At 40.1% G+C, this 14,006-nt stretch overlaps 4 protein-coding genes across 4 annotated transcripts; 2 read left to right on the forward strand and 2 right to left on the reverse strand.

The window, feature by feature from the left end:
* Positions 1-483: 483 nt before the first annotated feature.
* LOC135340183 (demethylmenaquinone methyltransferase-like) lies at positions 484-1,551 on the reverse strand. Its single transcript, XM_064536505.1, has 2 exons — positions 1,501-1,551; positions 484-1,257 (listed from the first exon to the last, which is right to left on the reverse strand). The coding sequence occupies exons 1-2, from the start codon at positions 1,549-1,551 to the stop codon at positions 484-486; spliced, it is 825 nt and encodes a 274-aa protein (XP_064392575.1).
* Positions 1,552-6,563: 5,012 nt separating this feature from the next.
* On the reverse strand, positions 6,564-8,210 carry LOC135339336 (hydrolase in pqqF 5'region-like). Its single transcript, XM_064535406.1, has one exon. The coding sequence runs from the start codon at positions 8,129-8,131 to the stop codon at positions 6,725-6,727; it is 1,407 nt and encodes a 468-aa protein (XP_064391476.1). The 5' UTR covers positions 8,132-8,210; the 3' UTR covers positions 6,564-6,724.
* A 585-nt stretch (positions 8,211-8,795) lies between these two features.
* Positions 8,796-11,334, forward strand: LOC135339543 (hydrolase in pqqF 5'region-like). The gene has a single exon (XM_064535676.1). It carries the CDS (start codon positions 10,264-10,266, stop codon positions 11,299-11,301), a length of 1,038 nt encoding a protein of 345 aa, XP_064391746.1. The 5' UTR covers positions 8,796-10,263; the 3' UTR covers positions 11,302-11,334.
* Positions 11,335-12,319: 985 nt separating this feature from the next.
* LOC135340184 (uncharacterized) lies at positions 12,320-12,964 on the forward strand. The gene has a single exon (XM_064536506.1). It carries the CDS (start codon positions 12,320-12,322, stop codon positions 12,962-12,964), a length of 645 nt encoding a protein of 214 aa, XP_064392576.1.
* The last annotated feature ends 1,042 nt before the right edge of the window (positions 12,965-14,006 follow it).

Raw genomic sequence — 14,006 nt, forward strand, 5'->3', positions numbered from 1 at the left:
TTGAAGGAGTTCGCTAGCCATTCTGAGGAGAGTGATGGTGAGAGAGTGGGTCAAATCATGGAGGGGGCAGTTAGGGACGTGCAGTGGCTCGTCAAGAAGGTACACGACTGAACATTTTGTGTGGTTGTGCTAATTTAGATCATTTTATTTATTTTCAGTACACACAAGAAAAGAAATAACATGTAGTGCCCAGGATCTAGGAACAGTTCATCATCATTAAAAAGAGACAACTGTGTATTTCATTTGTACCATTAATGATCTTTACCTATGGCTATGAATCATGATGTGGGTAAAGATCGTCAGTAGAACAAATTCTCTTCAATTACATGCATACAAATGTACATGTACACTTGATGTAATCAAGAATTCATTAGGAATGCTATGTAATGTACAACATGAATAGAACAAAATTCTTCTGTGTCCAGTAAAAAAATGTACCATTGTAGCCTAACAAATCATGTGATGATTAGATTAATTATAAGCTCAGGGCTTGGTTACTTTAATGTACAGTAGTTTTCGAGGGACATGAAATGATCTGAGATTATTCTCGACTCTGTACTGCTCCAAAGACTCCTCGTCTACAGTAGATATGTCGAAGAGGCCATGGCTTACTCCATGAAAATACGATATGAGTTCTTTCAGGCTCCCCCACTCCTCGTGTGATTGCTTCGTATCTATAGACTTCACTACAAATCCTGCTGCCTCTGCTAGCTCTCGATAAGTGCTTGCTGTCTCCCACACCTGTTGTTCGTACATCAGCTTGTGGTGGAAGTCAGGACCAGCAAACTCGGAAAAAGCATCAAGGATATCGGCCATGAATTCGGGCGTTCCATCAAAAGTTAGGAGTACAAAACTCCCCCCAGAGCGTAGTTTTTCATGAAGACGTTTAAAGAGAGCCACTTTATCCATGACTCGCTGAATAACATGGTTACAGAACACGAGGTCGTAATCTTGTCCAGGAAATGTCTGATCATTCTCCACCAGAAACTTGATATTTGGCTTCTTCTTACTGCTCTCCTTGGCAATTTTAATCCTCTCTGCATCTGGATCTACAGCCACCACTCTCCCCTCTGGTCCCACTAGTTCACTCAAGACCCTTGTGAAGTGCCCAGTTCCACATCCAAGGTCTAACACCTTTTCCCCCTGCTGTACACCAGCCAGATTAATGAGGGCCTCTCCAACGATCTTCTGATGGTCTTGGAGCTGATTGTAGTCACTAGCAGGGAACCAGTGACATCTTCTATTGTGTCTGCCATTCTAGTGATATTAAATTTATTATCAAGAGTATAATTATACAGTCATTTTAGTAAAACTTGCAATATTCCGGTTACTGTATACCATACCACAGTTAAGTGTAACCACATACATGTTAGCTAATGATTATGAATATCATTAAACACTGGACTGGACAGCATCCACTGCCATAATGCTTTGCACATGCAGGTCAGCTCCACATGCCAATGAAACCACACTATAGTGCTGCATGAGCCAAGTGTATACAGAGAAGCCCTTGATGAGACTGATGGGAGTGTTGTCTGTGAAAACAGCCATAACTGCACTATAGATAATGTTTCTATTTTGGCACAGGAATTGTCATAATGATCTTTCCTATTATATGTACTGGCCTACATGTATACCTGATCTTTTACTGCATGTAACCACACAAGTTCTCAATGCTTGCAGGGAGTTAGCCATGAATCTCTATGCATGGATACCCTATGCATGCATGCATTATTGACCTTACTGTAACCACACAAGTATAGCCTGACAGTTCTTAGGAGTTAAGAATCCACGAATACATGCAGTACAATATAATTATAGAGATATATATTCTTGCTATTATGCTGACCTTATATACTGCACTGTGTAACCACCACAGGAGCCCAATCACTTGAATGCATGCTTGGGAGTTAGCCAAGAAAATCCATGGACTGCATGAGTGACTGCATGCATATATATTTTTTTTCACCTGAACATGCATGGCTTGTCTTTTGACCATTAATAAAGCTTCAAAGTTGTTAAACTGCAATACAAACAAACCACTATTATAGTAAAGTCTCAAATACCTGCCTCAACCTAAAAATTTTTTTACTGTTTTGAGAAACCTCCCACGATGTTTTTTTTTATCACACCTTCAATGTCTGACCAGTCATAAAAATGAAGCAACAGAATCTTCAAGTTGTTGATCTCAAATTTATGCCTATTGTAATTAGATCACTCTGTGTAATCAATTCAAACAAGGTCTTGCAGTGTCCAATTCACATGAGCAATAAAGACTGTTATATTGCACTGTGTATCCCACCACAGTTGTCAAGCAGAACTGTTTTGAGAAACCTTCCATGATGTTTTTTATCACACCTTCAATGTCTGACCAGTCACATGAGCAATAAAGACTGTTTTGCACTGCTTCGCAATACCATATCCCACTACAGTTGTCAAGCAGAACACCTAATATTGTTTTAATCTAGATTAGTAGGTAACCTATTCACACATGCATGGTGTCAGCCTCAGAAAACATCGCCATCTGCCAATGAAACTCCGGTTGAGAAATCTGAATGGTGTATTATTTGTGACCTTGCTTGACATATAACTGAAGTAGGTAAACCTATTCCACACATGCATGCATGGGGGTCATACAAAGTAGGAGTACCTTCTTTAATAAAAGTACATCGTTCTATTTAGGAGTAATAAAAAGTTTGAGGCATATGTATCCAGCTGTTGATGAACACCACCCACCCACTGGGCTTGCAGCTCGTTTCTGCACCTTTTCATGAATGTATTATTTTGGGAGCATTCCAGAGAGTATAGTGAACAGTATACTCCAGGTGGGGCCGTACCTGAACAATGTATGCATAGTGTGTTGCTAATGCCATGCATGGTTCTATGTAGACTTTCGTAGTTAATTATAAAACTGCATCATGCATGTGCATGGTTACTCGTGCCATATAAGGCTTATACAAGCACTGGCAAAGCCATATGGCTATAGAGAGCCAAAGTATGCATGATTTTTTAATAGGCCTACTCTTTATTAGGCTACAATGATAAATTTTGTACTGGACACTGTGAGAAGAATTTTGTTATCTGTTTTCTACATGCATGTGTAGAGTTTGCTGAAGAGAGTTAGTTCTACCGATGATCTTTACCCACATCATGATTCGATTCATAGCTATAGGTAAAGATCCTTAACGGTACAAACGAAATACATAGGATTGCAAGTTGTTTCTTGTAATTGTTCACACAAAGTACGCACAATCTCATGACGATAAATATCAGAACGTCAACTGTTTCTGGAACTGTATGAGAAGCCATTTGTTTCTTGGGTGTATATACAGCAAATAATTGATTTGTAAAGCACAACCACACAAAATGTTCAGTCGTGTACCTTTTTGACGAGCCACTGCACATCCCTAACTGTCCCCTCCATGATTTGCCTCACTCTCCTCAGAATGGCTAGCGAACTCCTTCAAAGCAATGCAGCCACATATACATGTACATATTAAACAAAGACTTGCATGGGAGTATATTTATTAAGACCTTAGCTACCTGGTAACCATACTGTATGTAAACACATTGCACAGTTAATTATTAACTTGTTTTATCCTGTGCTTGTAGTGTTTCTGAGCATCGTTGGGCAGGACTGTAATCTCCCTAAGCAACAGACCGGGGAGAGGAAATTTGTTCGATATTCTTTGATCTCAGCAAAGCTTTCGACACTGTCCATGACTCGCTAGTTACAGAACACCAGGTTGTAATCTTGTCCTGATCGTTCTCCACCAGAAACACTTGATATTTGGCTTCTTCTTACTGCTCTCCTTGGTAATTTAATCCTCTCTGCATCTGGATCTACATGTATATAAGTAAACAAAGTGGGAGGGGGGAGTCCCTTGCTTGCAATAACATGCATGCACACATGCAATGTGCGAGTTGCTTAAAAGGGTAGCAACAAAAAAGCATGGAAACAAATGAGCGAGGAGAAGAGTATGTCACAACGTTGTAGACACTATATAGCTGTTTTATGTATAATTATAGATGCCGTGAATGTATCATAATATTATACTGTACGTGTTAATTATTGCAGACCACTAAAAACTACGGTGGCCCTGAGTGCTACTCTAGTTGCTAGTTGGCAGTTGGGAGTTGGGAGTTGGTAGTTCACAGTTGGTATATAGTTGGCAGTTGGGAGTTAGGAGTTGGCAGTTGGGAGTTGGGAGTTGGTAGTTCGCAGTTGGCAGTTGGCAGTTGGGAGTTGATATAGTTGGTAGTTCGAAACCTTTAAACTTTGCAACAATAATTAGCCTGCTTTTATGTAAGTTAAAATTATGATACTGACACCAATAGATCTAGCTGGCCTAAGACGGCAATATTAATCTTTATATGTAGAGTCTACACATCTAGGTAGGGAGGTAACTAATCCCCATGCACCTATATTCCTGGTAGGGGGGGGGGAGTATTATAGAAACAGGTTTTGCATGGCAAATCTTAGATTCTATTGAGGCCATTTAAAGTTATGGTTAAAAGATTAGAGGCAGTGCAAATAATCTATATACAACATTTGCTAACTGGCGTACAAGATGTAGTCTTTTAAGTTTACTGGCCTCAGACAGCACTAACGTGTGTCCACTATACAATGTATAAGTAGGGCTTGCCCCCATCAATGAAGGCTTAAGAGAAACAGAATAATTCCTGGCATTAGTTCGTTGCGAAGTTTAAAGGTCACGAACTACCAACTGCCAACTGCCAACTACCAACTACCAACTGCCAACTACCAACTACCAACTACCAACTCCCAACTGCCAACTACCAACTAGGCATTTAAACTATCAAGTAGCAAATGCGAACTACCAACTACGCAGTTGAACTATCAAGTAGCAACTGCGAACTACCAACTAGGCATTTGAACTATCAAGTATGAACTGTCAACTAGAGTAGCACTCAGGGCCACCGTAAAAAACAAAGTATAATTATAGACTCTATATTCATCTATAAATTGCTGTACAAGATCATTGGTATACAAATATGTACAAATATGTACAAACTGTTCTGTATTATGTCGTGAACATCTTCAATTTCATTCCGCATGTGTTCATAGTAAAACACCTTGGCAGGAGCAGATTGGTAACACATAATCATTTCATTGTCCCAATGTGTATATGCCTTATGGTTCTATAATTATTATCATTGCATAAACCACCTTGTCACTCACATGGTATAAATTAATATTGTAGTATAGGTATACCAGTGTGATTCTTAATCATATCGTAATTATAGTGCCTGAGGGATATTTAACTAGCCTCGAGTCTCGGTTGCTTTAATTGTGGCTCGAGGGTATAGGCTTTTCGCCTTAATTGACATTATGTTGTGTATTTGAGTCTATATATTGCTTAGCTAATTATTATTTACAAGCATCATGCAGAGCTCACGTGTATACTCATGTCACGTTACTTTCCACACAGTGTCACTGTATGTACTATTACCTAACATGCATTACCTGACCTTTTACTAAAACCATGCACATTATAGTACCCAATGCTTGCATGGGCATGGGACTGATGGGAATGTCTGTGAAAATATGTGAAAAACAAACACTGCACTTATGCTACTGTTGAAAGATCTTTCCTAATACTATATTATGTACTGGCCAGGGCCGACTTTTTTTATGTGCCCACCACCGCACTCATTTTTTACGGTGTATAGGGCCCCAATATTACCTACTCCATGCATGCACTGTATAGGAAAATGGGGCCTTGCTAGGGGCCACTATAATTATACTTACCCTTCCAATGTTTTAGGTGTTCCTATATACATGCAGTTCCAATATCTTTGTTTAATACCTTCCTGAGGTAGTTATTTGCTGAATGTGTGGAGTGATGATGTGAAGTGATTTGCTTTTGAGTGGGCTAGCATTACAAAAATGTACTTATAATCACAGACACACTGGTCCAGGATCATCTTTCTATGCATTGGTATGTATTCAGAAGCTCTAATTCCTACCAGTCTCTGTGCTAAATTGTTGATGTTCACTAGTTTTAGCTCAAATACACAAATGGTATACCTCTATATAGCTACTCAGTGTCATGGAGTGTGTAAATTAATAAGGAGCTTGGTATACACCATGCAACTATTCACATTTTTTGCAGATTTTTCTCTGTTTTTAGGATACTAATTTTGGCGGATTTGCAGAAAATTCATTAGCACTAATACAACGGACACTCTGGTGCTTTTTTGTTCTAAATATCTGGACAATACATATTACCTTCACAATATTAATTTTGTTAAAAGATGTATAATAATAAAAAATATAAGTATAAGCAGGAGTGCATATAATTATCATCATTCATGCATGCACTCCTGGTATGAGTTGTGGAAACTTTGCAGTCAGATACAGATAAAAAAAAGTGACTAGCTTGCTTAGTATAAACATGCACAAAAGTACGAAGAAAAACTTAACGTGTTTCTTATTTTCACAGTCTGTGAATTCACTGTTTAGCTCATTTTTCTGCTCAATGCTATTCATAGTTCTTCGCAAGTGGTTTCATAGCACATTCCAATTCATTCGCAGAAATAGCAGAAATTAATACTCGCGAAAATATTGCGTACCATTTTATAAACAATAAGGCAGAGTAGATGATAATGCACAAAAGTTAAATTTTCATGATTGTATAATAAATTATTTACAAGTTATTAGTGATAGTTTACTTTATCAGTTACTGTTCTCTCCTTGTTATCAGTTGCGTACTAGGATCCACATTAGTCCCTCGCAATCATCCAAATACTTGGGAACTGTGCTCTTCTGTACACATTCACAGACTCCTTTCTCCACAACGCTAAGGCAGATATTCTCCAAGCTCTCCAGGACTGACTTGCATTGAGGCTCCTGTAGCTCGGTGCTATTGACAAACAGCAAGATGTATCCTCCTCTCTCCACAAGTCGAATCATCTCCACGATACTGACGGCAGGGTCTAGAAACCCTACAGTAAGGAATGCTCCCACACAAATACAGGCATGAAACGATTCATCGGGAATATCTTTAGCTGCCACCTCAAAAGATCCATTGATTAGCTGTGAATACACCTTCTTTGCTGCAGATTGCTTCAGCATTTCTTTGCTCCTGTCCAGTGCAACGATATTGGTAAATCCCTCCGAGGAGAGCTCCTTTCCCACAAGTCCAGTACCTGCGGCAATATCCAAAATCTTCTTGTCTTTGTTCGTGATAAAAGCTGCTAAATTACGTGCAGCGATGCTGGGACCGTTGTATATGCCATCCAATTGGACATCGTAATAATGTGCACGGTTTTTGAAGAAATGTTGTACATCGTCCACTTTCTCTTTCTCCCATGGAACCTCGGTGTCATAAGGAATCTTGTAGACTTCTGATGGACGACGAAGTGAGAAATACTGAAATGGAACGGTCTCACAAGCATTCAGTGGAATGGTAGCCAATAGCAATGCTTCGTCGTTGGTCTTTGTGGAAGCAAGGACATCACCACAAGGATCACAAAAACAAGACCTCCCACTAAATTTCTCTCCAGCTAAATCAGTGTAAGCAATGTAGCAGCCATTCTGCAAAGAGCTGGCAGGTACAATAAGTGAGGGAGTCTTTTCATAGCGAGGGGGATCCACCAGAGCAGCGCCCACTACGATCATTTGCGCATGTCCATCTGCCACCATTGTTGCAGTAAAGTCAGACATGCACACGTCAACAGAGATAGCCAGTCCAACTCTCAATCCTTCCCAATCCACTACCATGGGCACGTCTCCTGGTGTATACTGAAGCTCAGTTTCAGGCCAGACATGGACCTTTCGAAAATTGGCCAGACACTTCCCATTCGCATCAATAAACATCAGGGAGCTGTAGTAGTTGCTGTTCTCTTCCTCGGAATAGCCGTAGACTACTGCAACTTTCAATCTCTTTGCTGTTTCTGCGATTGCTTTGGCTGCGGAACCGTCTTTCGTTTCGGACAAAGATGAAACATTATCCAAATCATAATTGGTGAGAAACAGCTCACCAAAGAGGGCAATATCAGCACCAGCATCTGCAGCCTTTTCCATCCATTCAATGAGTATTCTGGTGCTTGATACTGTGTCACCAGAAGCTGGCTGAGCTTGGCAGAGAGCTATCTTTCTAGACATTGTTAACAAAATGCAAATGCAAATGCAGTTCAACACTACATACTTTGGCTATATTTATGTATAAGGCCCTTTGGTTAGGTCATCTATTTTATAATAATATCCCATGGTTATGCATGCATGCATGCATGCATGAGGTATCCATGGAGAATCATGGTTAATTGGCTCCCAGGCATTGTGTGCATGGTTACATGCAGTAAAAGCCTGAGGTCAGGTACAAGTAGGCCATTATGAATGAATTAAAATTCCATTGTGGAAACATTATCTATGTTTTCACATATTTTCACAGACAACACTCCCATCAAGGGCTTCTCTGTATACACCCTTGGTCTCATGCAGCACTATAGTGTGGTTTCAGTAAAAGGAGGTACATGTACATAGATTCGATTGAGAGAGGCAGGAACATCACAGAGCTGAATTGGTGTTCGTGTCTCAATAAATTTCATGTTCAGGCATAGATAATATAGAGCACAGAGGTAGGTAACAGAGAAGAACTTCCTATACAAGTGTACATGCAGTATAACACTGTGCATGCATGTACATGGAAAGTAACGTGACTTATACACGTGAGTTGCATGACGCTTGTTGGAGGGAAGCACTAGACTATAATATACAACATCATGCCAAGGCGAAAAGCCTAGCCTTGAGCCATATAAAGCAGCCGAGATTCGAAGCTATAATAATTATAGTTAAATGTCACACTATATATATAAGTACCGTATATCTTCTAATTTATCGGACAGCAAAAAATAATTATTTTGATTGGAACAGATTTTTATAGAGCATGAGAAGTGTCCGGAATAATTAGAACAAGCAAGCAGCTGCATGCGAGCTAGCTAAGTTTAATAGAACAAGGTACGACTGAATAGTTGCACTAACTTCTAAAACTAGCTACTCAAAGCTATCTAACTGCAGCACTCCAAGTCTAACTTGCCGTCTATGAATGGTAACTCAACTTTTCAAGGTATTGTCCAGATATTTAGAACAAATGTAATATTAAAGTACTGGAGTGTCCGTTGTATTAGAACAACGAAAATTGCCCAAAAGAGTGTCTGGGGTAATTAGAAGTGTCCGATAAATTAGAAGATATACGGTATATATATGGTACACTGAGTGACTGACTGAGACTCATACTGCATGGTATACCTATATATATCATTATGTTCAGTGCCATGTGATGAAAGCATCGCGGGTGCTGATGCCTCGGTGGAGGTGCCAAAAGCTACATAACATAAAGCTACTAATAGCACACATGATGAACATTTTTGCATTAATTAATTTTGTGCATAGAATCTAGGGAAACTCAATCAATGGCTGCATCAGCAGAGCCTTGCTTGCATTATGTATAACTAACACCTTTTGGTTGCTATACACCTGTAGATATTTATTATTCATGTCAATTAGTGTTATCAAGAGTGCGAGAAGAGTGTCAAACTACTGATACTTCTATTGTTCAATGTTCAGAGCTTGTGGAGCTGCTCACTGCATACTGATAGGAGACGATCTCTTCACAAAAATCATCTAAATAGAGACAATAGTTGAGTTGATGTCACGTTACTTTGTGCACAGTTTTTGTGCACACTAATTATTCTGCCTGGAATCGAGAATGCGTTGCTGATGCCATACATGGTTCTACTACGTAGAGCCGGCATAATTATAGTTAAACCATGCAGTAAATAAAACGTGCTATTAATCCCATCAGGAGCACATTACTGTAATGTGCTCCTGGTCCCAGTTTGAACATTTTCTCTTGCAAAAAAGTTGCCTAGCAACTAAATCTAAGGGCCAAAACATGTAGAATGCACACTATGTTTTCATTTGATGTGTAGATAATGTCACTCATTCCTCATTCCTCAGAACATATTTACACTTAAATTGTTATGGAGAAGCCCATAGAAAAAGAGAATAACCTCTGGGATAGATGTAGAGGAACTTTGGCTATATAAACCCACACATCATGGCACTACTCCAGAATTTTATAGTGCTCTTGTTATAATAATGTCTAGAAAGATAGCTCTCTGCCAAGCCCAGCCAGCTTCAGAATAACCTCTGGGATAGATGTAGAGGAACTTTGGCTATATAAACCCACACATTATGGCACTACTCCAGAATTTTATAGTGCTCTTGTTAAAACAATGTCTAGAAAGATAGCTCTCTGCCAAGCTCAGCCAGCTTCTGGTGACACAGTATCAAGCACCAGAATACTCATTGAATGGATGGAAAAGGCTGCAGATGCTGGTGCTGATATTGCCCTCTTTGGTGAGCTGTTTCTCACCAATTATGATTTGGATAATGTTTTATCTTTGTCCGAAACGAAAGACGGTTCCGCAGCCAAAGCAATCGCAGAAACAGCAAAGAGATTGAAAGTTGCAGTAGTCTACGGCTATTCCGAGGAAGAGAACAGCAACTACTACAGCTCCCTGATGTTTATTGATGCGAATGGGAAGTGTCTGGCCAATTTTCGAAAGGTCCATGTCTGGCCTGAAACTGAGCTTCAGTATACACCAGGAGACGTGCCCGTGGTAGTGGATTGGGAAGGATTGAGAGTTGGACTGGCTATCTCTGTTGACGTGTGCATGTCTGACTTTACTGCAACAATGGTGGCAGATGGACATGCGCAAATGATCGTAGTGGGCGCTGCTCTGGTGGATCCCCCTCGCTATGAAAAGACTCCCTCACTTATTGTACCTGCCAGCTCTTTGCAGAATGGCTGCTACATTGCTTACACTGATTTAGCTGGAGAGAAATTTAGTGGGAGGTCTTGTTTTTGTGATCCTTGTGGTGATGTCCTTGCTTCCACAAAGACCAACAACGAAGCATTGCTATTGGCCAACATTCCACTGAATGCTTGTGAGACCGTTCCATTTCAGTACTTCTCACTTCGTCGTCCATCAGAAGTCTACAAGATTCCTTATGACACCGAGGTTCCATGGGAGAAAGAGAAAGTGGACGATGTACAACATTTCTTCAAAAACCGTGCACATTATTATGATGTCCAATTGGATGGCATATACAACGGTCCCAGCATCGCTGCACGTAATTTAGCAGCTTTTGTCACAAACAAAGACAAGAAGATTTGGATATTGCCGCAGGTACTGGACTTGTGGGAAAGGAGCTCTCCTCGGAGGGATTTACCAATATCGTTGCACTGGACAGGAGCAAAGAAATGCTGAAGCAATCTGCAGCAAAGAAGGTGTATTCACAGCTAATCAATGGATCTTTTGAGGTGGCAGCTAAAGATATTCCCGATGAATCGTTTCATGCCTGTATTTGTGTGGGAGCTTTCCTTACTGTAGGATTTCTAGACCCTGCCGTCAGTATCGTGGAGATGGTTCGACTTGTGGAGAGAGGAGGATACATCTTGCTATTTGTCAATAGCACCGAGTTACAGGAGCCTCAATGCAAGTCAGTCCTGGAGAGCTTGGAGAATATCTGCCTTAGCGTTGTGGAGAAAGGAGTCTGTGAATGTGTACAGAAGAGCACAGTTCCCAAGTATTTGGATGATTGCGAGGGACTAATGTGGATCCTAGTACGCAACTGATAACAAGGAGAGAACAGTAACTGATAAAGTAAACTATCACTAATAACTTGTAATTATACGATCAAAATTTAACTTTTGTGCATAGCTAGTACTATAATTATTTAGCGAATTTTAGCAAATTTGTATACCTTAATGGTGACATAATTATTTTCGGAAGTGTTAATTTCTGCTATACCGTATAGCGCGAACTTTTCGAGGGGCTTAATTTTCGAGGATTTCGTGGGTTAGCAATCCTACACGAAAATTAACTTCACGAAAAAATTTTTCTTTAATTATCTGCTATAACGTGCAAATCCGGTAAGCAGTCGTTTTCCGCAAACATTGTGCAACGAAATGTTTTAGAGGCCATTCCATGAAATATAAGTAGTCTAGTCTCGTGGATCAGCCGATATATCATATCGTCTGGCAAATTACACATGAGCTACTTGTGCTAAAATGAATTAGTAAACCGCATGCGCAGTTTCACAATTACTAGCACTGTAGCAGGTGCAGCAGTGCGGTTTCACAGCTATAGATTACTGCATCTTATTGCATTTTTGAGGCACTTGACACGTTTAACGCACGTTATAGCAGATCTGGGTGTGCCAGCTAGCTCGTTGGAAGAGCAATCAGAATTCCAAGGCTCTTAAAGAGGACTAATTTATTGGGCTATGGCCGAGTTACCTTTCTCTGAGAGAGCGAAAGGTTTTGTTGCACTTGTTGCAGAAGGTGGTGGATCAATTGCTTACGACCAGTGGGCAAGCAGCTATGAAGTTGATGTCAATTCTATGAACTACTCTGGATACACGAGTGTTGTTCAAAAATGGCAGAGCTTTCATTTAAATGATGTTGGAAAGAAGCACAAACTTCTTGATACAGGATGCGGAACTGGCCTAGCTGGTGAATTGCTTTTAAATTCTGTATCAACTCCACAAGCAATTCAGCTTTATGGTGGTGACATTAGCAATGAGATGTTGAAGGTAGCAAAATCGAAAGGAATTTACACCGAGCTTCAAGTCATCAACCTGAAAGAGGAACTGCCATACGAAGCCAATAGTTTTGACAGTGTTATCTGTGCTGGTGTGTTTGGGGTTGGACATTGTGGCCCGGAATGTTTACCAAACATCCTCCGTGTTCTCAAGCCGGGCTGTTTCTTCATTGCAACAGTCAACAAAGAATTGTTCGACCTGACAGCTAAAGAATGGAAAAAGCAGATATCAATATGCAACTGTGAACTGTTAGAGAACACTAAAATGCCGTACCGAGATTATGCAACAGCTTTTGTGTTTGTTGTTCGTAAACTGATTCAGAACTAATTGGACTCGTAATAATTATTGTATAGGATTATAATTACAACTATAATTAATTTGTACATAAACAATGATCTAATTATGTTTTGAGGTTGCTAGCCAGACCTACGTACTACTGTATAATTATATAGTTAATCGAATGTAGGGTGCATGATCCCGTAGATCTTGTTCAAAGAGCCATTTATTGGGGCTCCTTTTGAGTACATTCGGGTCGCGAAAGGTAGGTATTCGGCTTCCACTTGGTCAAATATCGCTGATGCATTCTTGCTGTGATCCGCATCTCTGGCATAAATAAGTAGGAATGTTGTTGCTGCGACCGCTTCATTAACAAGTCTGCTGCTATTTTCATCAATACACCAGCTGCTTGATTGTTTTCAGCATAGAGAGGGGCCATGTTCATTCCAATTTCACTCCCCTCATTCATAATAATGGGCCTGACAAGAGTGTACCCAACAATTCCTCTGTCACAATCAAAAGCCACCCAGCCCATACTACCGGGAATATTCACCTAATTTTCCACTAGAGTTGTGTCTCTTGCAGCCAAAAACAGACGCGTCGTACTGTACTAGCATTTTAATGTCCACTGTTCGTATGGGTTTTGGTAATAAATCTTCTGATTTGAATTCCAGATGGTCTAGTTTTGAAAAAGCTTAACATCGCGATAGAATTTTCCCAAACAGTACAAAAACCTAAAGATTCGAAGAACGGAATCATGTACGGTAGTGAGTCGAGTCCTATTGTAAATGTTTGATCTATAGTCTTTGAAAGATGTTTCAGCATCAGTGCCGCGTAGCTTTTGTGTCTATACTCTTTTCGTATTATCAGTGACCCACAGTGAGTAGAATGCGAGGGATAGGAGATAACCATGATATGACTGATTACTTCTCCATCAAGCTCACCAACAAAGAAGCCTTTGGATCATAGCTGTAGGCACATGAGTAATCTCCTGGACCAAATGTAGTCTGCATAATGTATAGCGGGTAATTTTCGTGGGGTAAAATATTCGTTATTTTAGTGGGCAGGCTGACCTCCACGAAATTTTAACGTA

The sequence above is a fragment of the Halichondria panicea genome, chromosome 8 (assembly GCF_963675165.1).
Source record: "Halichondria panicea chromosome 8, odHalPani1.1, whole genome shotgun sequence".
Taxonomy (NCBI): Eukaryota; Metazoa; Porifera; class Demospongiae; order Suberitida; family Halichondriidae; genus Halichondria; species Halichondria panicea.

What these genes read in the sequence shown, in the direction of transcription:
- LOC135340183 (XM_064536505.1), bottom strand. Translation starts at nt 1,551, where the DNA reads ATGGCTGTTTTCACAGACAACACTCCCATCAGTCTCATCAAGGGCTTC. An exon ending in GTCTCATCAAGGGCTTCTCT is followed by an intron (nt 1,258 to 1,500) that starts GTATACACTTGG and finishes TAATATCACTAG; the next exon opens with AATGGCAGACACAATAGAAG.
- LOC135339543 (XM_064535676.1), top strand. Translation starts at nt 10,264, where the DNA reads ATGTCTAGAAAGATAGCTCTCTGCCAAGCTCAGCCAGCTTCTGGTGAC.
- LOC135339336 (XM_064535406.1), bottom strand. Translation starts at nt 8,131, where the DNA reads ATGTCTAGAAAGATAGCTCTCTGCCAAGCTCAGCCAGCTTCTGGTGAC.
- LOC135340184 (XM_064536506.1), top strand. Translation starts at nt 12,320, where the DNA reads ATGGCCGAGTTACCTTTCTCTGAGAGAGCGAAAGGTTTTGTTGCACTT.